At 46.0% G+C, this 25,246-nt stretch overlaps 1 protein-coding gene across 1 annotated transcript in view; it reads left to right on the plus strand.

The window, feature by feature from the left end:
• Positions 1-25,246, plus strand: part of ASAP3 (ArfGAP with SH3 domain, ankyrin repeat and PH domain 3) — a 329,849-nt gene that overhangs the window by 276,888 nt on the left and 27,715 nt on the right. Inside the window, exons 21-23 of the mRNA XM_078682583.1 lie at positions 681-791; positions 9,498-9,708; positions 18,123-18,408. Coding sequence (XP_078538709.1) covers positions 681-791; positions 9,498-9,708; positions 18,123-18,408 — 608 coding nt within the window. The remainder of the gene's footprint in view (positions 1-680; positions 792-9,497; positions 9,709-18,122; positions 18,409-25,246) is intronic.

A 25,246-nucleotide genomic window follows, 5' to 3' on the forward strand; every position in this document is an offset into this window, starting at 1 on the left:
AGCCTTGCACCGACGTACTTGTGTGGGTGCCTGGGTGACAGAGAAGGTGCGAACGGATAGAAATGATAGAGGAGGCTGCAGTGCCCTGCGACCAGGCTTTACATTCGTGCTTCTTTGGGTGACTCTTGTGGAGGGTATCTATCTTATAGCTTTATGCATTGCTTGATTGTGCTATCAGGGCTTTCTGTATTTTCTGTTGTACCTAATGTGTCATGTCAAAATACTTTATTCCAAGAAATACATTCTTACAGAAATACTACACATTTTCAAACTCAGAAATAACACATTTTGGAATCATAAAATCTAACGTCAACTAATCTAGAAATGTAAATTTTAAAGATTTTTGCTTGAATCTTACATTATTCTATTTCCCTCTTGTCGTCATACTGTATGTATGGGGCAGTTTCTGACGTCTATGAAAGGAATGCTTTGTCTCCTATTAGGGTGTTGCCTGGGCTGTGAGTAGGTAAGCCTGGCAGGTGGACTCCTGCTTGGAGACCCCTGGTATTGCAGCAAGTCATTGCTTATGTGTGTGACTGAGAGCGACAGTATTTCTCAGTATAGGATGGAGCATACATATAATATAACCCAGAGTCATTGAGTACTGTGCACTCTTGCGCACATAGGATTGAGTGATCTTACGTGCATCCATTTCTCACTCCTGGATTGCTCTCTTGCAGCTGGATCAGGTGCAGGCTGGGAAGTTCAACAGTCAAGTGCATGTGGATTACAACTGGGACATGCAGTCCGACAGCACCTCCTTCGACAGCGAGGATGACTTGGATGAAAAGGTGGGTCTGTGGAAGAATGCATCCTTCTCCGACTTCAGTATATGGTGCATGGGATCCAAACAGGTTTTGAGTTAGTGTGTGAGATAAGCTTTTATGCCGCCGGTTTATAGTACTGTCTTTACCTGCACCTGAGTCTAGAGCGCTCTGTCCCATCTCACCCTTATGACTGTTTTCCAAATTATGTTACCCAGGCACATAGCTCTTTTAGCAGGGTGTCATTTTAGAGCCATTTCCTTGTGTTCCACTTTGAAATGGGTCCAGGTGCTACAAGGAAAAAGATAGGTTTTCAGTTTCTCTCGAAAAATAGCCTCCGAGCCCTCCAACCGGACGCTCGTAGGGAGTTTGTTCCACTACTGTGCTGCCAAGTAGCAAAAGGAGCGGCCACCCATCCTTGCTCTCTTGATGGTGGGAAACACACTTGACCCGTCCCACTCGATCTGAGTTGCCGGGTCGGTGAGTAAAGTGTGAGTAAATCGAACAAGTAGGAGGGGTCCGTCCTATGTATGATCCGGTGGCAAACGCACAGCGCCTTGAACAGAACTCTCTCCCTAATTGGCAACCAATGAAGGGAAGCCAGCGCCTTCTTAGAAGAGGCTCTCCTCGGGAGCATAAGAACCAAATGGCCAGCTGCGTTTTGGATACCTTGGAGTCTCTGCACGCATTTAGCGGTAGCTCCCAGGTACAATACATTACCATAAACCAGGCGCGATGTCACCAGGGCATGCACCATGGTTTTCCTGGCTGCAGTAGGCAGCACATCCAAGATTTTCCGTAGGTCTCGCAGGACTCCAAAACAGGCGCCTGCCACCTGCCTAGTATGGTACTCAAAAGAGAGCTTAGTGTCCAGCCGAACCCCAAAGTTCTTAGCCTGTTCACAGGGCACGGGATGGGTCCCAGAGTCTGTGGCCACCATGTCGATGACCAAACTGATGGAGCCTTCCCTATCACAAGCACCTCGGTCTTATTACCATTCAATTTCAAGCAATTATTTGCCATCCAGGATGCCAGTTCTTGCAGGCACGACATGAAATTGAAGGCTGCCGCATCCTGTGTTTGCGTAAGGGAGACCACCAGTTGAGTGTCATCGGCATAGGAAACGACCGTAACTCCAAAACCTTCTGCAATCTCAGCTAGAGGCGTAACATAGAGATTAAACAGGCTAGGGCTCAGGGTGGACCCCTGAGGCACCCTCTGTTTCAGTTTGAAAACTTTAGAATAGTAAGATCCCTGCGCCACTTAAAAGCTGCTCTCAGACAAAAAAGATTCCATCCCCTCAGGGCACTACCTGCCACCCCTCCTTTCCTCAAACAATGCAGCAGGGTATGATGGGCAACCGTATCAAACATGGCACTGCAATCTAACAGAATTAAGGCCACTGTCTGTCCCGCATCCACATGTTTTCTGATGGTCTCGATTGTAAATAGCAGGGCCGATTCTGTGGAATAGAGGGCCCGAAAACCGGACTGAGTCGGGTGAAGGAGATTAAGTTTACAGATATGTGCAGTGAGTTGAGTGTTTACTACTTTCTCTGCTACTTCAGCAAAGTAAGAAAGCCAGGAAATAGGGTGCAGATTATCTAGTTGGTCAGGACAAATGTGAGGTTTCTTAGGTAAAGGAAGAACAACCGCTTCCTTCCAACCTTTATGCACCGTACCCGCCATAAAAGACAACTCCAACAGATGCCTCATGCAAGGCTCAAGAGTCACGATACTCCCTCTAAGCACCCTAGGGAAGGCAGGATCTCTAGGAAAGCCTGACTTAACAATAAGGATAGTTTTAATTAGAATCTCTGGGGGGGGGAATGGTGAATTTATCAATGCATTCTATCTCTATAGTGTAACCCGCTTCAACCGTGGTCCCGTGGCCTACTCGAGCAGAGACCGGGAAAGTCGAACAGATCTTCTCCATCTTCTTTGCGAAGAAGGCAGCCACACGGTTGCATGACTCCTCTGAGCCAATCACTGGAGCTACAGTTTTCGCTAGGGAGGATATTTCTTTAAAGATCCTGACCAGTTCTCTCGCTGAATCCTCAGCCATCTCAATTCTTTCCTGATATTAAGATGCCTTAGCCCTTCTGATGAGCGCATAATAACTCTCAAAGTAGTTTTATACTCGCTCTCCACTAGGGCAGAGAAGTCTTTCCTCCACCGCCTTTCTAGTCGTTTACAATCTGCTTTAGCCGTTCTCAAGGCAGCATTATACAAGGGGGCCAATTTCTGACCTCTTCCCGGCATTTTAGATTTCCAGGGAGCGGTGCTGTCCAATGCCTCCGTAATCCACCTGTCCAAAGCTACACAGGCACCCTCAGCATCCAGGCCCCCCGTAATGATCTGACCACAAGACAGGAAGCGGGGCCTTCACAACTAAAGCTCCCCAGTAGGGTCAAGTAAATGACCCAGCTGATGCGTGGGGAATTCAGATTGTAAGGTAAATTGAAGAGTCACCAGTTCTGGCGTAACTCATCTATTCTTTGGAGTAATACGAAATTAGGTGGCCCCCCCCTGCAGAATGTGATAAGGGGCCTGAGTCTTCCATATCTCACACGTATTTATTGACCTTGGGCTGAAAAGGGCCAGTTGAATGATTAGGGCCCCCTGGAGTGTCTTCCCTCCCGCCCGCCCCCCGCACTACAGTGGCCTATGTTACACCACTGCTTCTATGGCCTAAGGAACCGGAACCCATTCCAAAGACGTATGCTGACTAGCTATTGGATCTCATTTCTGCACCCTTGTTACAGTCTGGTGCAGCTGTCACAAATGTGAGTATCACTAGAGAGGGGCTTTGCCTCCGCCCACATGTTGGATAGCCAAGAGTACATGTTTTGATCGGGCAGAAGTTGTGTGCTTCCACAAAAAAAAGTGCTTGCCCTCCACATAGCTGTGATCCTTTTGTTTATTGATCCAGCTGCCTTAGCTTGACCTTTCAGGGGCACATGCATGAAATTGTAATTCTATTAAAGTTTCTTAGATAAGATTATTTATGTTGTTTCTCCTGGGCAGCAGCGCAGATGGGAGGAAGGCGGTCATAAATATACATGGATTTTTAGGTCTGGCTTGACAGTCCATAAGCAGCAATGCCAATGCTTGTCTGTCTCGTAGGTCTCGGACCTCAACCAATGTAATATTCTACATGGCCAGTAGATGTCATTGCTGCACCTGTGTTGTTTGACCCATGAAGGACCACAGCCTGTGCCACACTCACACTAGCCACTGAATGACACTTAACCCATTCGGAGCTGCGCAAATTCTCCCACTGTGCAGGAGAATTAATAAGTGGGCGGGATTCGGACAGCCCCCGGCCGTCCTCAGCAAATGCCCACCGTGACGTCAAACGACCGGGCCGTCTTGAGCACCGAAGAGGTTAAGCATCATTGCCTTTCTGCTTCTTCCAAGACCTCAGTAGGCACCGCACAGTGTGCTTTATAAAATGCTATTCTTTGATTAGTCTATAGTGTGGACTTCATCTAAGAAGGGTGTTAGAGCATTTTACAGAAGAGTGTACACAATGGTAGTAGTATAGAGGGTAAAAGTCAGTTAAAACATATTGGACAAAAACATGGGTTACAAGCACCACATATGTACATGTATAAGGCATTGTATGACTGCGAAGGTGCATAAATAAAATGCTCATAAAAGGAGGACGGAAAAGCTGGTTGTACATTAGATATTTTGATAAGGCTTTAATTATATGTGGGTTTTAGAAATAGGCCCAAGGTATCATTGTGTTCAAGGTGCTCATAACACTGTAATCATAAAGCATGGGAAAATGTTTGTATGGTATTTTGACACGGTATAAGTTGTAGGCAAGAAATAGCAAAGTTTATGGATCCTGCACTGGCTTTCTTCCTGCTTCTTCTCAGAAGGGAGTCGTTTGTCATTTTTGTGGATGGGGAAGAGGAGGAGAGATAGGAGCCCATTAGGAGGTATCTTTTAATCTTAATGTAATCTTAATTTGTAAGAATGTAGGTGCCACTTCAGCTTGCACCACCTACTGCCCATGCAAGTCCTGCTAATGGCAATACCTGTGTGCAAGTCTAACAATTCAGACTATTGGAGGCCCCCAAAACTATAAGAACGGCTTGTTTGGCAGGTATTAGTTATTTTTATTGTATATTAAATTATTAAATTACTGTTCTGCTCATCACTAAATAACACAAACGGCGCCACCATGTGGTGCGTTGTCATAAGTACCAGTGCTGACAATTAAGTGACAATCCCAGCACCAGAAACCACCGGCTCAAATTAAGCACAGCTTTTAATCTCACAAGTAGGTGGTTTTTAATCTGTTTGGAAGTATTTGAGAGCTGGGCCTTGTCTGATAGAGGTATCATAACAAACCTCAGGGACAAAACCCGAGAACGGATCGAGCTAGGGTGGAGGTTTTTTTGCCGGAACGTGTTTCCAGGTGGTAGTTTGTACTGTGCATGTGTCTTCCTCTGCCTAGTAGCACTAGTTTGTTTTTAAGGTAGAGACGGATGTTCACTTTCAGTGCTTTGAAGTGAATGCAGGCAGATCTGAACGTGCAGCATGGAATGGGAGCCTTCAAGGTTTAATGAGTGTTGATGTAAACATGTTCAACCTTCCTCACCCATAAACCGTCTTCCAGCAGCATTGCAGAGAGTTTGGCGAATATGAACATTCCGTAATCTGTGCTTGTGTGATCTGTTTGAGTTTCCTACATATTTTGTTTTCTATAGCGCAAATTTGACCCGAAAGTATCAGAGCTCTTTACATGAGCACCAGTTGCATAACAGACGTACACATTCATTTTGTTGAGCATGGAGAGATTAAGGGCCATATGTATCAAAAAAGAGTTTTGCAATTCTCAAATTGCGATTTTTAGAGAATCGCAAAATGCATGTATGTAGGATTTGCAAAAAATGTTGCGAATCCTACATATTCCTTATTTGTGAATCGCAAATTGAGATTCGCAATGAAGGAATACCTTCCCGTTCATTCCTATGGGCTAGGAGGCCCATATGAATGAATGGGAAGACATTCTCAATTTGCGATTACCAATTAGAGAATCACAAATTGAGAATGCAATTTCATGGTTGCAAGGGTGCCAAAAGGACACCCTGTTGCACCCATTAGGGCATGTATGTGCGACATATGGCCCTTTTAAAAAATCAAAAAAGTGATGTTTTAAAGAAAATCGCAAAGTACCATCAACTTGAAGTTGGTTTTATTTGCAATTCCTTAAGGCCAAATAGCAAATTTCTGGTGCTTCCAGAATTGCATTTAAGGAATCGCAATTTACAATTCCTTAATTGCATTTGCGAAATAGAGAATCGCAAATTTTGCAGTTCTCTATTTTGCGATGGCCTTTTGGGATGAAACATCCCAAAAGGCTTTTTCCAATTCGCAAACGGGCTGATTCTGAGAATCTGCCCTTTTGCAAACGGGAAAAAGACTTGATACATATGGCCTAAAGGGATTTGCCCAGAATCAAAGGGACTTGCCAGACACAAACCCAGTTCCGCAGCTTCGAGGTCAACCGTTAGGCTACATCCTCTTCCCATATAATGTTTCTTTATTGATTTGAGGATGTTTATATACTTTTACCATTGATTTCTTTTCTGACTTTTCAGTTTGTTTGTTATTGGCATGAATCTTAGAGATGTGACATTTTGTATGTACTCTGGGCTGGTTTTTGACTGTTGCGTTATAACTGCTTCGGAATGTTATTGATCAACCCTTCAGCTTTCTTTTAAATCAATTTCATATTATGCCTGCACAGCCAGCTTTGTATTTTCGAGAGGTGGCTCTTGATGTGATTAGTGTAAATATTGAAATGTTGTAAGTCGTATGTATATGGGTACATTGATGGTAAACCAGGCCATATGAGTCTACAGGGCTAGTTAAGATCACTGGGAGCCGCCATAAGGCGTTTACACGATTCGGGTAAGAGTCATTTATTTTCAGCTGTTGTTATTTTTTTGGTATCTCTTAGCTCCTCAGACCCTCCAGAACCTTTGATGTGGCCATTGGCTGCCATATTTTTTCTCCCGGTGTCTTTCTTGCACGCCCTCACGCAATGCCTTTCTCTTGCTGACTCCTGCGTGTCGAGCAGTACCAGTGTTCGCCCACTTATTCCCTCGAGGAGAGCCAGGGTCACTGTGTAGAGCTTGCTGCGGCCACCAACTCTAGAAAAGCATTAGGTTTCCCACAACATGATCATCTTCATAACATGTTTATTTGCTGATTTAAACAAAATCTAAAGTCTCATGTTGTATGTTATTCTGCCATCTAGTGGTTGATCTTTAAAAAGCACCCTATTAAATGTTTTTACATGTCGATTTTAGGCGAGTGTCTATATGGCAAATGCTGACGTTGACAATAAACCGACAATGGATTAAATAATCACCCTATTTTAATTTTAATCTACTCCGTCTGAGACAACCTTTTGTATTGATTTTCCGCGGTTATCGGAGAAGCCAGGTACTAAGGATACACGTGCTAGATTGTTAATGTTTCTTTACTTATCATGCAAAATGTTACATGTGCAGCAACAAGCTTACTCCACCATAGTTGCACCCCTTGTTGTGATGCCATTCTATAATGGAAATGTAGCCTCAAATGACATTTGCAAGATGGTGACGTGGTTTTGTTTACACTTCTACTGCACATTACTGTATGGACACGCCAAGAGCAGTAGCAATTTAAAATAAGCATTTGCAATGCAATAGGTCTCGCATTTATGAAAGTTTGAGCTATTGTAAATGACAATGCCTTTTATGTATGCCTTGTTTTTAAAACAAATAAATAAGTCATTGTCCTTTACAATGCCAATAGCTTAAGCTCTTGCACATGTGAGACCTATTGCATTGCAAATGCGTGCTATAAAATTTTTTAAAAGCGTTAGCAGAAAAAGTGTGTCTTGCAGGCACGGCAAAGCTATCTGAGAAAATAATGCACTCCGAATTTCCTAGTGCGCATAGGGGCGCATCATGTCACAAAAAAATGCATTTTGAGATGCATTTTTTTTATTTTGCACATGCTTACCATCGACGAAGTCGGTGGTAATTGCATTTCCTTAATGCCCAATTCACTTTTAGGAAATACTTTTTATATGTGCTTTAGGAATCGTAAATAGGTGATCCCTATTTGCGATTCCTAAATGGTGGTTCCAATTTGCTATTTGTACTGTTTAGAAATCATAAATTGCAACCAATTTTGGCACTTTGTACATCTGAAAAGGCCATGTAGCATTTCTTAACAGGCCAAAATAGCACTAGTCTAGAATAGCAACAAGCTGCAAAACTATTGCCACAGGTAAGTAACAATCAGCTATGGATGTCCTTAGTATAAGACAATTTAATAAAAATACATAATTTCAAAATATTCTTTGTAGCTTAGGGTTGCGCAGGTATAATGGTCCAAAGAGAGGGAATACTGGGCTCTTTACTTTAAGAAATTCGACTCGAAAGGGATGAGGATACGGACTAACGCAAAATTAGGTGAATTTGAGAAGGTTGCAGGCACAGGGGTGATCTAAATGTTAAGGAGGAGGCACAATGGTGGTGGCAAACAGTGCAAGGTAAGTGATTATTCTAGGAAGGGAATAATGGTAGGCGAAGTCATGGGTAGCGTTAGAGATGGCAGAGTGCGGATGTAGTTGTGCTAAGAAGTGAATGGGAGTGGATGTAGGAAAGTGCAGTAATCAACTTAATGCAGGTTTGATAAGGCAGAGAAGGGAGTGACAAGTAGATAGGAGTGTAATAAAATAGAACTAGAGGAAAGGAACTGGTAAGTCTGAGATGGAAGTGGTCTGTGGAATCTAGCATAGTATAATAGTGCAAGCTCAGAGTGGTAGGACTGAGAAAGGAAGGTGATGTTTGGGGATGAGTACAGTGCTTGATGTAGAGCTGGGTGACTGATTGGTAAGACCTGGGAAGTGAGTGAGTTTTTAGATGTAATGCAGGGTGGGGAAGTAGTAGAGTGAATGATGTTGGTAGAAGGGCAGCAGTCATAGGAGTTGTACATTATGAACTAAGTTTGGGCTTACAGTTTTCGGATATAGAAGTGAGGTAGAGGCTCTGCAGGTTTGGAGAGTGGCAGTGCTGAGAAGGAACACTGCTGGATGGAAGAGCTTGCATTGCTGAACATGGAAGTTTTTTGTTGTGGTTTGAAGAAGTCATTCAAAATAAATGAGTGGATGTGCTAGAAGGGCGTAGGTCAGAGTAGGTTATGGGGACAAATATTGCAAGAAATGAGGCAGTGTCACACAACGATAAAGAAGCATCTGCAGAGCAGAGCCGTCTGCTGGGAGAATAGTCGGTTACATATTCTGGAGAGGTGCAGAGCAGCAGAGATGAATATATTTAAAATAAGTGCAAGGTATGTGGTTGTGGGTCTTCAGCCAGTTTAGATATACAGTCTAGCATAATTCACCTGCTGCTCATGTCTGCCTTCAAATCTTGAGTGTTTTCCTTCTCAATCACATCCAACTGTCACATAATTGTGCACATACGCTCGACTACTTTGCATTTAGTGACCTGGAATCATAGGGGGTGGGATTGACTGTGCTGGCCTCAGCCTTTCTAGTGCAAGACACCGTGGTGTATGATTTTATCAGCCCTGTGCCACCTGGAAAGCAGATTGTGGCTTTTCTCAGTGCCATTCAACACATAAGGAAGCACATACTGTGGTAGTTTCTAAGTTGCACACCTGGTGGTTCTCATGGTAATATGTTCTTCCCTTACAGGTCAGCCCTCTCCAAAGGTCGGTCAGATCACCTTACCCCTCACCTTCTGGGAAATCTGTTCCATTCCCCCAACACCAGTGGAGCTGCGCCGGGGTGGACCTCACTAACAAGACGTATGAGACTATAGAGGTCGCTAGCCATCGACCAAGCACAAAGTCGTCCTCAAGTCCAGAGATGCCCCCACCATTGCCCGTCAAAAGCACAGCACGGAGTGAGTATGTGGTAAGGGTGGGAGGGTGCATGGAGGGGAAGTGGTGTTTTAGGTTGCACAATCTCTGACCGCGCTATGTCTCCTTGGTTAAAGGAGTGACTTCCAAACTTAGGCAAAAAAATTATTTCAGTGTGCTTGCTTTCTGGTTGCGTAAGTGTGCGTGTGTATTCTGTCAGTGTGTGCGTGTGTTGCTGCGCTCTGTGGCTATCTCTGAATGTAAGTGTTCTGTCACTGCAGGTGGGATTGTTCTCTCTTGGTGTGTACTGGGTCACGCAGCTGGTATGACCCTTTTGATTGTTCTGCTTTGGATGGGCCTGATGACATTTGTTTACTATGTGCAACCGATTTCTATAGCACCAACACATCCTGAGTAACCAGTCAGGGGAAGCATGACTGAAGAGAACAGAGATGCGTGCATGTATATAGGACATCCTCTACCCCTGATGTCTTGGAGCCATTGGAGTCTGCAAGTAAAGCAGAATGCATGTGGTTCCAAGGCATTTCTGGGCTTCAAGTGATTGCGTTCCTGGCACCTGAAAGCGGTTCTTGTGTGTGGTGCCTTCGATGTGCAAGGACTTTCCTTCCTGACATGAGTATCTGGATTTTTGCAGAGACTGTAGGATCCCAGAGGTTGGCAGCTGACATTGGAAGAATTCCATATATCTGTGGAGTTGATGTCGCACTGTTTTGTGGGTCAGGCGCAGCATGTTAAAGCCTGTGCGTTCTTCGATATGAAATTGGATGCATGTCAAGGGACGGGCTGTTTATGGGGTCTTTCGACTTCACAAGTGTCACAAACGGTGGTAATTTAAATGGCTGTAGTAATAACTTTGATTCTACTCATTTTACAACAATAAGATGTTTCCCCGAGTGTGTCACGAAAAAGGCACGGAAATGTCACACCTAAGTGCAGTGAAAAAATTGCAAAGTCGCACAATAGGAAAAAACTTGTCCGTACGTATGTTTTCAAAAACATATAGTGTGTGCTATTCGGGTGGTCTTTGCTACATGGTTGTAAGATTCGGCTTGGTTGCATCTGAGGTGATTACCAGTGCTCCAGTGGCGAGCAGATGCGAATCCATTTGCTTTGGAAATCGGCAACTGTTACTACAGTGTTTGCCCATGACACAGTTGTGTTCTTGAACCCTGAATCTGATTGGCAGAACCAGAGTCCAGAGCGGCGCAATAAGACAAATCCGTCTGACCAGCCACGTGGTCCGGTTTGACCATGAGGAGTTCTGGATATAACTCTGGCATTTGTTTGACCTTTATGCATTGAGTGGAGCATCAAGTGCAGGTTTAGCTATTATAGTGTGGGCAGTTGCCTGCAAAGCAACGCAGTGGGAACTGAGTAGCGCGCGCTTGAGGGATTTTCGCGCCATGGTCTTCTTTAAAAGCTGTACTGCAGCAAGTAAAACATCCAGTTCGTGTGGGCGGGGCCAAAAGGAGACTGGGCGGTAACAAGGAGGGACTAAAAAGCTTCTCTCACAATCCAAAGCCAGCGTTTAGCATCAGCGATGACGCAAGCCAATGGAAAGAAGGGGCTGAGCCTTGACTCCACTCCTGAAATCTGCTTGATTAGAATAATCCTCGCAGAGCAAGCAGCGCATGCGCGCTGCAACACAGGTCTGCGATACCTAAAAATGGCAAGTAACGTTATTAGATAAGTATGTTTTCCAATATGAATTTTTTTCAGTTCAAAAAGTCTACACCTAGTGCAAATTCTGCAATGTTATCCTAGCAAATTCTGCAATGTTATCCTATGGGAGGAAAATCATATGCTGTTTACCAGTTTTTGTCAGCAACTTACAGAACCCTTCTCCAGGAGTTAAGGTGAGTGGTGGGCAAGGTCCAAGGCAGCTCCAGCAGAATACAACCAGAGGCACTAGGGCGACTTAGTGCAGATTTGCAAAACAGCGTTGGATTCCCAATGTTAACTTATGGATAGCGGTTGCAGTAGAAAGAGGGTGCAGGAGGGGACTGGGGACCTGTCCGGTAAGACCAACGAGTGGCTTAAGTTCTTGCGATTTTGGGGGATATGGGGATACCTTTGCTCATTGTCTCCTCAGGACAGGGCGTTCAGGTGCCAAGGGTCTTTGGGGTGTTGGGTTTTTCCGTCCTGCAACACTCGCAGTTGAAGGGGCCTGCCAAAAGAGGCTGCAGGCGACGTCAGGGAGTTCACGAAGAGTCACTCCACAGTGGACTCGGTGGCTTGAGGACCATGCTTACACATTTGGCTCACTCCAACAGAGGCTGGGGGGCTCGGTACAGTGGTGCCTGGCGGCTGGTTTTGGTGGGGCTGGAGTCCTCTTGGTACTTCTTGTGCTGTCTGCAGGATGCAGGGGACAGTTCTGTTCCTCAGGAAGTCTTGGTTCCTGGGTAAAGGCTGGCAGGTCTCCCGAGTTTTGGGGACTCAGCAGCTGCAGGACATCAGCTGGAGTTTAATTCTGGTGCAATAGGTGAAGTCAACAGACAGGACGACAGGGTTTGCATCAAGTGAGTTGCTGGGTTTTCTGGTCTTGCTGTGTGACTCTTCTTGTCTGTCTTATTTGTTCAGGTTAATCAGGATCTGCTCCTCTGGTGCCAGCGGGCTACCATAAATACTGAATTATGGGGCGCTAGGGGAGTGTTTGGTAGTAGTCAAATGGCTACTTACGTTGGGGTCACTATGACCTGTATGTATGATCACTTCCTGTTGGAAGTGGGCATAACCCTGTCCCAGAATTCCTAAGTATGCCATCACAAAGATGGCTACTTCTGAAAAATGGTGTCCTCTCAGTTTAACACACCTTAAGAGTGGTACTAGCCTGGGGGAGGCACGCCTACCTGATTAGCTAATTCTCCCACTTGTCCAGGTGCAAGAGGGCTGTGGACAATGGGGGTTGGCTTTCTGTCCTGTGAGGGGAGCCCGACTTGCATTTCAAAGGCAGCAGCTCTTTGCAGCTTGCTGGCCTAGAAAGGCTAATCAGCAGGTCATCCTGTGGGAGGGTACGTCACACCCGCTTCCCAGACAGGCTTTCATTCTGGGTCTCCTAAGAGCAAAAGGCTCTCAACCTAGGAGGTCAGAACAGTGTCTCGGGTGGCAGGCTGGCAGAAACCAGTCAGGGAGCACACCAGATGCTAGTAGGTTTTCGGGGGCACTTTAAGGTGCCCTCTGGGAGCATGTATAGGTAAATCCTTCACTGGAATCAGTGTGGGTTTATGAATACGAGATGTTTGAAACCAAGCATCCCTATCTTCATTGATGGTATGATGTAGCTGGGCAACTCATTTTCACCAGTGTCCAGCACTTGTTTTAAATGGTTTCCCTGGTCACTTGTACTGGCAGTAATAGGATTAACCACCACAGGGGTATAACTGCTCATGTAGGCATGCCCTCACATGTAATATTCAGGACCCTGCTTTAGGGGTGTCAGGCCTGCTGTTAGGGTGACTTACAAATATCATATGCAGTGTTAAGCAACATGGCACACAGGTATGTGTAACATGTCGTGTTTTAACTTTTGTCTTCACCAAGACATGCAGCCTGCGATAACAGCCCTGTATGTTATTGGTGAGGGGTCCCTTGGGGGGCACATTTCATGCTGCTGCACTTAGGGGCCCTCTTTAGTACCCCAAGCCTTAGGTACCAAGGGTACCATTTACTAGGGACTTACAAAGGGTGCTAAAGATTTTGACAATTGGAGGAAACAATTGTAGTTTTGGAAAAGAGCTCTGGCACTGGGGACTTGATTAGCTGTAACCCAGTGCACTTCAGTCGAAGTCACATCAGTTTTCGGGCAAAAACAGGGGGGGGGATGACCTTTTCAAAAAGGGCTAATTTCCTACATCAGAGATCACTGGTTGAAGTCACAGTCGCCTATTTCCTCAGTCTGTCTAGTAGCCAATGACTACTAATTCCACTGTGGCTTCCTTTGGGTGTCATTGTTACACTTGTGCTCTCCGCCACCAGAATAACTCTACTGTGACTGGTAGATTTTAAGATCCAATCCTATAGATGCTATGAACCTTTGCAACAATCATTGAGAACTGGCCCATCTAGAACGTAGAGACCTGTTGGGCCTTTAATCTGGGCTCTAGGCTCCAATAGCTACAACTGTAACCCTTGCCAGACACCAGTAACACTGGGTCACCCAGATATCATGGGGAGCATTCACATGTGTTTTGTGTGGGCACAGTTTTCCTTCTTTCCTTTGAGTTCTGAATATGTCTCCCCTCCGTGTTCTGACCTCTCGTTCCATAGACTTCCTCCATCACATCCCGTTCTGCACCCTTCACGCCCTTGCTCCTTCTATTTGAACATAACATTTCCAAACTTCCAGCGGATGGCTCATACTTCCGGCCTGCCTGACTTCCTGGTTAGAATTCAGCCTCTTTTGCCTGCCTTCCCATGTTGTGAACTGTCTGCAAGGGGATATATTTTAAATGGTGAGCAGGTGGAATCACAAGTAGAAGCTCAGAGGAGAGCGCAGACCTTTTTTCAACCCTACTCCCTTAGATGAAGTCGCTCAGGTTTAGGAGACTGATGAAAGGATCATTGACGGTCATTATTGGCCTGTCGCTGTCCAGGGCAATGAACCATATGGATTTCAAAGGGTTGTAATGACAGGAATCATATTAAGATATTGACATAAGTGTCTTTGTTTGGAGAGCCTAACCAACAAGGCATGATGGGAAAACAAAGGGAAGGCCCAACCTTAAATATAATACTGTAAGGAGTCAAAGGCTTATTTAAGAGCCAAGTGTTAAAGTTCAGTAATGTAAAAATAGGATTCTCTAGGGAGGAGTTGCCTGCTGATGTAAAGTACAGGATACTTAATAGTGTTGTGAGGGTGTTGCATGACAACCCAACGACAAATGGTGGAAGTGTTGGTTTGTATGTGAAAGACGTGACTTAAATTCAGACAGCCCAACACAACATTGTTTAAAGCATTTCACCTCTTTTTCCTCTGTTTTTAGAACCCTCTCGCGCCAGCAGACTTTTTTCTTCACCTTCCACTGCAGACCCCTACATCCTTGCTCCTACCATTTGAGTGTTGTTTCTTTCAGCTTCTGTCAGCGCCTCATCTTCCCAGCATGGTTAAGCCCATGATTAGGATCTAGTCTCTTCTGCCTGACTTCCTTTGTTGGGAACTGGCTGGAAGAGGGGTGTTTGTCATGGCAAAGTAGGAGGGAAATGCTAGACATGCAGGGCCTTTGGAATTATGCGATTTTGCAGCCACTGAATGTTCCACATTTTAATGGATTAGTCGCATTTACTATACAATCTACCATATTCTGCACAATCTGCAGATTTGAACCAAAAAATGTTTGTAGCTCAAGCGGATCAAAAATGTGTAAGCATTCAGCAATGGGTGTTGCTGCGCAGTGGAAGGCCCTTTGCGCAGGTTGACTGGCCACCTTTCTGTTGCTTATTGCTGTTTTTGTGTGTTGAACTGGTACTCATGAGATGAAATCTTCACCCAGACACTGTTAAAATGTGTAACAAACATAGGTAAATGCATTATGTTTCGCCTATGTGATTAATAAGCTGTGTTTGTTGTAAATTGTAGCTTGCTGAGTAGTTGTACAATATAAGTCACAGAAAGTCTGTTACAGTGTTATGACTTGTTTGTGTACAAAAAGTCAATATATTGTGCTGTTACTAGTGGTATAGTGCGGGTAAGGAATAACAACATTTTGAAAACTGAAAGAGGGAATTAATAGAATTAATTGATGTTATAGCAATAGTGTGTTCAGAGAAGTTATGACAACGTTTGGCCCCTGTGCTACTGCGTCTGCTGCACCATTCAAATCATGACCCACCCTATTTCCTGTAAAGAAACTGCATGTGTATCTGACTGTTTAGTTGTAAAAAAACTGCAATATTTGGTATTTAGAGGATTTCTGACAGCTTTTGGCCCCGGTGCCACTGCATCTGTTCCACCATTGAAATCATGGCCCTAGTGCCTGCTAGATAACTCCCCTTGTGACTGCCTGTTTAGTAGTAACATTTAGCAATAGTCTGTGTTTAGTGGGGTCCATGGAGCTTTTGGCCCCGGTGCCACTGCACCTGCTGTACCACTCCAATCACGCCCCTTTTAACTGAAAGATAACTGCAATTGTGTCTGCATGTATAGTGTAAAATATAGCAATAACAGTTATTTAGAGGTGTTCTGACAACAATCGGGCCCTGTGCCACTGCACCTACAGCACCATTCAAATCATGACCCCGCTGTCTGCAAGGTAACTGCACTTGTGATTGCCTGTTTAGGAATAACATATAGCAATATTAGGCGTTTAGTGGGATGCCTAGAGCTTTTGCTCGTGGTGCTACTGCACCTGCTGCACCATTGAAAACATGCCTCTGTTGCCTGCTGGATAAATGCACTTGTGACTGTCTTGTTTAGTAGTAGAATTTAGCAATAATCTGGGTTTAGTGGGTCCCTAGCGCTTTTGGCCCCCGGAGCCACTGCTCCTCCTGTACCATTCAAATGATGTTCCTTTTAACTTCAATTGTGACGGCCTGTTTAGTAGTCAAATATAGCAATACTATGTGCTTAGAGTAGATCTGACAACTTTTGGCCCCGGTGCTACTCCACCTACTGCACCATTCAAATCATGACCCTGTTGTCTGCAAGGTAACTTCATTTGTGACTGTCTGTCTAGTTGTAAAATATAGCAATAATCGGTGTTTAATGTGGCGCCTGGAGCTGTTGGTCCTGATGCCACTGCACCTGCTGCATTATTGAAATCATCACCTTAGCGCTTGCTAAATAACTGCCCCTGTGATTGCTTGTATAGTAGTAAAATATAAGAATATTAGGTGTCTAGAGGAGTTCTGACAACTTCTGGACACAGTGCCACTGCATCTGCTGCCCATTCAAATAATGTTGCCTGCAATATAACTCCAGTTGTAACTGCCTGATTAGTAGTAAGATATAGCAATATTTGGTGTTTAGTGGACTTCTGACAACTTTTGGCTCCAGAGCCCCTGCCCCTGCGGTACCATTCAAAATCATGACCCTGTTGCCTTCAGGGTAACTGCACTTGTGGTTGCCTGTTTAGTACTAAAATATAGCATAGCTCTTGTATAGTAATGTTATTTTTATCGCGCAATGTTTATCACAACATTTTGAATTTGATCATAATTATCAAATATATTATGTTGAAAAAAATCAATCCAATTCTGGCTACGCAGTGCATAGAAAGGTACTGTGGCATGAATAGGAAATGCCATAAAAGTCCTAAGGTTAAAGCATCTTCTTTACACAATGAAGTAATAAAAAGCAAGCATTCCAGCATACTGTTAGAAGCGGTCTGCCTTTTCCATGGGAAGACAGCTTCTCTTGAGAGTAAATGGGGACAAAACAGTGTAACCGCTTGAGAAGAAGTATCGTAAATGTGTATAGCCATAAGAGGTTAACAAAAAAAGGTTCCACACAAAAGTGAATTAACACAGTAATTATTGAATACAAGCGATTTCACAAGCGCTGTGCAGGCGAAACCTAAAAATGCCAAAATAAAGAAGTAATATACATTAGGCCTCCTGAGTTGCATTTTCTTGCCACATAATTAATTCAAGACTGATGTATAATTTAATCCTCCCCTGCCACTTAATTCCTGTGGCCCTGCACATAGTGACTCACCTGAGAGCAACCCTTCACATTTTACGTGTCTGGTTCCTCTTAATTTCAGTATCAGTTCTTGGCAATAGTTGAAAGATATTCACATCAAAAGGTAGCTGAGACCTGAAGAAAACATCTTTTGTGCTGAAAGATGTAAGTAAAAGTCAGGTCTTTAAGTGGGATGAACAACTTGGGGGGGTCTATCAAAGGGTCGTGGTCGATGTAATTAGGGCAAAGCTTAAAACACGTAAGCTAAAAACCTGTGTTTAGTATAGTGTGCCGTCCGTCTGGTAATTTGCTGCTTCTGTCATTGCATCCAAATATATACTACAACAAGTAATATTAGACCTATAACCTGCCAGGAATATTGGCTTTGCCATTGGTTTTTAGTTGCATATTATAAATATGCTACAACTATGACTTTGTTGAATAGAATATTAAAAATGCCTCCGTTCTCAAATGATGAGACTGAAAGAACTATAATGGGTCTCTTTGAAGTTGCATCAAATCAGTGAAGGGTGGAACTGCTGCAGAGTTAAGATTTAGTTTTTCATCCTGAGGGTGAGGGCAAAAACGGAGAGCTCAATAGGGACCTGTCTCAGCACCTGCTTTTTAGAACTGCTGGTGCTGAGCAAGACCCGACTCACTTAAATCCCTAGTTAAAGTCAATATGAAATGCTGGGTTTAGAGTGCTTATGGCAAATGGACCAATTGTTACAAGATATCAAATGAAAGCCATGATTGTGAGGTTCAGCTGCTATAAACCTTGTCTGCCTTCTGTCTCTCCTTTCCCATCTTCGATGCTAGATCGTTCAGAAGGGCCTCGCCAGTCTGCTGAGCCTCATCCTGTCAATGTTCCAGAGAGCTTGGCGACCCGCCCTAACTCGTCATCCAGTGCCCCCAGCACCCTAGAGGGAGCCAACCACCTCTACCGTCGCCAGGTCTCCAGTAGCCCCACCGAAGCTCGAAGCATGGCCTGCTGGGATGGTCCTGAGCTGGCGGGTAGCCTCCAGCGACGAGGGTCAGAGCCCGTGTTCATCCACCCTTTTGGGAGTCCAGCTGAGAAGGGGCAGTCAACCCCTCCATTGATCAGGTATGTGAGTGTATTGGAAAATGAAATATGTCTGGACCTTCCTGCCACTCATGAACCGGTTTCTTCCACAGCAAATCTGAATCAAGTCATGCACTATTAAGTAACCTATGTAGTCTGGTATGAGTAGAGAACCCAAATGTAATCCCTAATAAACTAACCATCTCAGGAGACTCCCATTCCAGCGGAAGCTCTGACTCCTTACACCTAGTAACCCTGGCAGACAAAAAGTTTAGAAATCTCCTAAAAACTTTCTCAGAATCCGCAGCCGAAATGTGGAACGCCATTCCCCCTGCCACCAGGGCCAACCCCTCCCATGTCTACTTCAAAAAAGAACTAAAAATCCTTCCTAGTCAGCAACATCTTTCCCCTCAGGTATTGTTTTGATCACACATTTTATTTTTTACGATGACTGACGTAAAGCACTCTGATACCCCTTAGGATCTGGTTCACACTATAGAAGACCGCAAATAAATACATAAATGTGAAGAGAACCAAACAACTTTACCATACTCGTAACCATAGATGTTTCAGTGGCCATTTGGGGTTTAGTTTCCTCTGGAGCAGACAGCGATGACCCAAGCTCATTCACTTGAGGGAAGTTTAGTGTTAGATCTGGCATCATTGGCGTGAGTCTCCCTTCCATTTTTGACGGATTGCCTCCTCTGTTTTGATATGTTTTTGCTGGTTATATGCTTTGGGCACTGTGCCACTGCCACAGTGCAAGTGCTCCCTATGTTTAATTGATGTACTAATTGGTGATTCCATGATTGGGTTATTTGATTTACCTGTCAGCCCCTAGTACAGTGCACCATGTGTGCCCAGGGCTTGTAAATCAAATTCTGCTGGTGGGCTTGCGGCACTGGTTGTGCCACCCACAGAATCAGCTTGTAAAGTGTGTCTCAGACCTGCCATTGCAAGGCCTGTGTACAGTCTAGCACTGCCATGTCGACTTGGCAAGTGCACCCACTTGCCAGTCCCTAAACCTTCCTTTTGCTTCATATTAGACACCCCTATGGTAGGCCCAAGGGCAGGGTGCATTGTAAGTATAAGGTAGGACATGCTCTGATGTGTGTAGCATGTCCTAATAGTGAATTACAGCCATTTTCGTTTTTCACTATTGCAAGGCTATCTGTTCTCCATAGGCTAGAATGGGCAGTTAGATTGCTACAGTCGTATAATCCTAACTGACTCAGGGAACATGGTAGAAATTCGCATTTAGTATGCCTGAACTCAGAATAATAAAATACATCTTTTAGTAAAGTTGGTTTTAATATTCTGTGTTTGAAAATATCACTTTTAGAAAGTAGGTATTTTCTTGCCTAACTGTCCAGGCCTGCCTCTGCTAGGTTGTGTATTCCTTGTCTGGGTTTGTGAGTGACAGGGCTGGGGGATTCCAGGAGGTAGGCTGGGGCAGCCCAGTGGTGAATATAGAGATCTGCATCTAGATGGGAGGGTGGAGTTGCACCTGGGACCTGAATAGGGCTGGGCCTTCCCTCTACAATGCTGGCTCCACCTCCTGTGGCTTGTCTGATGTCTCTGCCCTGCACTGTGAAAGGAGAGAAGGAATCATGTCAACAAAGTGCTCCAGAGCTGCTTCTTCCCTCCCCTGTGCTGGCTCCACCTCCTGTGGGGCGGCTGATGTCTCTGCCCTGCACAGTGAAAGGAAGGAAGGAGTCATGTAAACGAAGTGCTCAGGAACTGGTTTGGACTAGGCAGAGGCCTCTCTGCCTTCAGAGAACAAAGGATTTGGGGGTATAAATATTGGGACCCTGATCCCAAGAAATTAGATTACTTCTGGAACAAGAAACATTTTGCCAAGGAGAAGAACCATGGAAGCTGGAGGAGTTTTACTGCCCCTCTGCCAGTGTGCTGTTTGCTCGGTTGGCCTGCAGTGGTTGCTTCATTGCCAAGGAAAGGAGAAGGAACTTTTCAAGGACTTTCATTATCTACTGAATATTCTCCAAGGGGTTGAACTGTGCTTGCCTCCTGCTGAAGTGTCAGGGACAAAATACTTAATCTCCAGCTCCCCTCTGAATTTCCTTGCTGGGAATTATCAACTCCAGACATTTGCGTGTCGCTGGGAGCTGGAAGCGCGATGCTTCGAGAGGAAGCGTGTCACCGCTGCAGCTGAAATCGTCGCATCGCCGGAGAAGCGATCCTTCGCCACATCTCCCTGGAAGCGTGTGTTCATCGAAGCTGTGTGCTGTCGCATCACCGGAGAAGCGTGACGCCATCGTGATAGTCGCCATCGCAACACCGGAGAAGCGTGTCGCAAGGCTTTTCGCAGCTCCAAAGTACAGAGATGTCGCAAGGCTACCAGGGTGGCTACGCATTATCATCGCATCATCACATCAAGGGCGCCATCTTCTCGTATCGCAACCGGATCGTCGCATCGCATCAAGGTGCCATCTTGCTCACTGCAATGTGCCCGCATGCGAGAATCTACGCATCAACTCCGCACCGGTAAGGATCACGACGCATCCCCTACTCTGCCCAAGCATTGAGGCACGACGCATCATTTCCCCTGGATCACGGAACCGACGCATCTCCCCTTTTGCGAGCCGTTTGTTTACTTTGCGTTACGCATCCAGGTACTTTGTTGAGAACTTTGTTGCATTTATCATCAACTTGAACTAAGTAGCTTCTATCATCTTTAAAGCAATCTTAAGTGTAGTATTGTGGATTTATGTCGTTTGTGGTCTTGTGTTTAAGTTCTATATAAAGAATACTTATTTTTATAAAAACATGTGCTGTGTCCATCTGTAGTGTTTTCATCGTATTACTGTGTATATTCACAAATGCTTAACACACTGCCTCTGCGATAAGCCTGTCTGCTCGTGCCAAGCTACCAAGGGGGCGAGCAGGGGTTATTAAGGAGTGTAATCCCCTTATCCTGACATAGAAGTAAGGGTCCCTATTTGGACAAAGGTGAATACCATTGCCAACTAGAGACCCCCAGATCTAACATTTAGCTTTGTTTGCAAACACGAAATCTGTGGTCGGTCTTAAATTTTTTACAAGTGAGGATATTTTTGTATGTGGCTTAAAGCAATTCTGAAGGTAGAGGAGAAGGTAGCTAACTAGCTAAGTAGCTCAAGAAAATGCTAAAACCACCAAGTTACAGTTTTGGAAATTTCCAGGAGAGGGATGTTGCTACGTAGCATGCTTTTAAAGCTTTAACACTTGTGGAATTTTCCGCAGACCTGCACATAGAGCGCCATTCATTGTTTTATAACTGAACCTAATGAAAGAAGCTATGTGCATGAGGTTATGAGGTTGCCTTAAGTTAAATATATTCTTAACCCTCGAGCCACAAGGACAAACGCAAAGTCATTGTTTCTTATTTTTTTTTTAAATCGAAAAAAATAATAACAGGGTTCAATGACGGTTGACCAGTAGAAGAGGTGGGTGAAAATGTACGGTAAAAAATTACCTTTCCAAAATATAAACAAAAAATTACTTTCAGGCCAAATGTATTAGACTCCATAGTGCCATGTTATCTTTAGGAATAATAAAGCATGGCTTATCAGCAAAAGCATGAGTTTCATTAATTATTATTGCTGAACTAATATTCACCCACAAGAGCACATTTCTAGGTACAAAGGAAAGTTTACAAATATGCATGGGCTGAAATATGGTTCCTATAAACTCAGACAAGATGCCAGAAATTCAAAGTTCAGAATCGTGAATGATGGCATCCTTAAAACTCTTTCAATATGTGGTGCTGATTGAAAGATGATCTTTCAAATTCTGAGTAAAAAGCCGGTCTGCAGTGTGGGTAAGGTTGGTCTCAATTCGATTGTTGAGTAGAGTCAACTTTGTATTTTCATTAAGTTGTTGAATAAAACACATTTAAATGACCAGATTCTGGTACTAAAAGTTCGACAAATGTCCTATAATAAGTTTGTAGGGGAAATAGAGCACCCAAACATCGTTTTGCTTGGAATTAAAAATCAACCTTTGCATGAGAGCTAGATAAGAGCCATACTCGGTGGCTATATAATTGTTCGAGGCATGTGTGGCTGTTGATAGAGATGCTTTGCATACTGCTGCCATCTAGTGTTGGGTCCGGATGTGCGAATGTTGTTTTTTAGGTCTCGCCTGTCGATGCGCATGCGCATCGAGCAAGCGAGACTATAGGGGCTCATCCAGACTTTATCTAACTTTCAAGGAATCGTGGCGATTCCTTGCAGTGCCCGTGACTTTTAAGCTCAATGCGCATGTGCATTGAGCTTAAAAGCGCGTGCACAGCCGCCCGCATTCCTCCGACACCTTTGAAGTGAAACTTAGCTTCACTTCAAAGGCCCGGCTTGTTCACACCCACATGCCGCTCTGCCCCGCTCCGCCCCCTCCCCTGAGTCATCCTGCCTGCCCCTTCCCGCCGTGTCGCATTTCTCCTCCCCCCTCCCCTCTCCCCTCTCCCCTCTCTTCCCTCCGTCTTGTTTTCTTTGATGCTGGTATTGCTGGCAGCGGCATTGCGCTTGGAGGGACAGCAACAACATAAAACTGACCATGAAGTTAATCACAGGACCCTGCAGCCGAAGGCTTCGTGCACTGAGCCCTCCCGGCATACACATAATTTTATCGCTCTCTTTCTCTCGCGCTCTCCCTACATCTATAGCTCCCCCTCCCTCTCTCCTGTCTTCCTCTGTCTCACTCTAACTGTGTTCCTCCCTCTGTCTCACTCCCCCTCTCTTTTTCCTCCTCTCTCCCTCCCTCTCCGTCTCGCAGCTTAGATTCACGTTTCTGCCTGTTTCACTCTCTCTTCCAACTCTCACCCCCCTCTCCATTTACTTACACAAATCTCGCAGATACCCCAAGCAGCGGTGCACGCAGTACCAATCCTTCTGTTATGCCACATCTCGCAGCTTAGATTCTTTCGCTCTTTCTTTTAACTCTCCACGTTTCTGCCTGTTTCACTCTCTCTTTTAACTCTCACCCCCCTCTCCATTTACTTACACAAATCTCGCAGATACCCCAAGCAGCGGTGCACGCAGTACCAATCCTTCTGTTATGCCACATCTCGCAGCTTAGATTCATTCGCTCTTTCTTTTAACTCTCCACGTTTCTTCCTGTTTCACTCTCTCTTTTAACTCTCACCCCCCTCTCCATTTACTTACACATATCTCGCAGATACCCCAAGCAGCGGTGCACGCAGTACCAATCCTTCTGTTATGCCACATCTCGCAGCTTAGATTCATTCCCTCTTTCTTTTAACTCCCCACGTTTCTGCCTGTTTCACTCTCTCTTCCAACTCTCACCCCCCTCTCCATTTACTTACACAAATCTCGCAGATACCCCAAGCAGCGGTGCACGCAGTACCAATCCTTCTGTTATGCCACATCTCGCAGCTTAGATTCATTTGCTTTTTTTTTTAACTCTTCACGTTTCTGCCTGTTTCACTCTCTCTTTTAACTCTCACCCCCCTCTCCATTTACGTTTCTGCCTGTTTCACTCAGCCACGCAACGCCACTCAGGCACGCAACGCCACTCACGCACGCAACGCCACTCAGCCACGCAACGCCACTCAGCCACGCAACGCCACTCAGCCACGCAACGCCACTCACCCACGCAACGCCACTCAGCCACGCAACGCCACTCACCCACGCAACGCCACTCACCCACGCAACGCCACTCATGCACGCCACTCACACACGCAACGCCACGCACACATGCAACGCCACTCAGCCACTCACTGCCACTCTGCCACGCAACGCCACTCAGCCACGCAACGCCACTCAGCCACGCAACGCCACTCAGCCACGCAACGCCACTCAGCCACGCAACGCCACTCACCCACGCAACGCCACTCAGCCACGCAACGCCACTCACCCACGCAACGCCACTCACCCACGCAACGCCACTCACCCACGCAATGCCACTCACCCACGCACGCCACTCACCCACGCAACGCCACTCACCCACGCAACGCCACTCAGCCACGCAACGCCACTCAGCCACGCAACGCCACTCAGCCACGCAACGCCACTCACCCATGCAACGCCACTCACCCACGCAACGCCACTCACCCACGCAACGCCACTCACCCACGCAACGCCACTCACCCACGCAACGCCACTCACCCACGCAACGCCACTCACCCACGCAACGCCACTCACCCACGCAACGCCACTCACCCACGCAACGCCACTCAGCCACGCAACGCCACTCAGCCACGCAACGCCACTCAGCCACGCAACGCCACTCACCCACGCAACGCCACTCACCCACGCAACGCCACTCACCCACGCAACGCCACTCACCCACGCAACGCCACTCACCCACGCAACGCCACTCTGGCACGCAACGCCACTCTGGCACGCAACGCCACTCTGGCACGCAACGCCACTCTGGCACGCAACGCCACTCCCCCACGCAACGCCACTCCCCCACGCAACGCCACTCCCCCACGCAACGCCACTCCCCCACGCAACGCCACTCCCCCACGCAACGCCACTCACCCACGCAACGCCACTCAGCCACGCAACGCCACTCAGCCACGCAACGCCACTCAGCCACGCAACGCCACTCAGCCACGCAACGCCACTCACCCACGCAACGCCACTCACCCACTCAACGCCACTCTGGCACGCAACGCCACTCTGGCACGCAACGCCACTCTGGCACGCAACGCCACTCTGGCACGCAACGCCACTCACCCACGCAACGCCACTCACCCACGCAACGCCACTCACCCACGCAACGCCACTCACCCACGCAACGCCACTCACCCACGCAACGCCACTCAGCCACGCAACGCCACTCACCCACGCAACGCCACTCACACATGCAACGCCACTCACACACGCAACGCCACTCACCCACGCAACGCCACTCA

Source organism: Lissotriton helveticus, chromosome 3_1 (genome assembly GCF_964261635.1).
Source record: "Lissotriton helveticus chromosome 3_1, aLisHel1.1, whole genome shotgun sequence".
In the NCBI taxonomy this organism is placed as follows: Eukaryota; Metazoa; Chordata; class Amphibia; order Caudata; family Salamandridae; genus Lissotriton; species Lissotriton helveticus.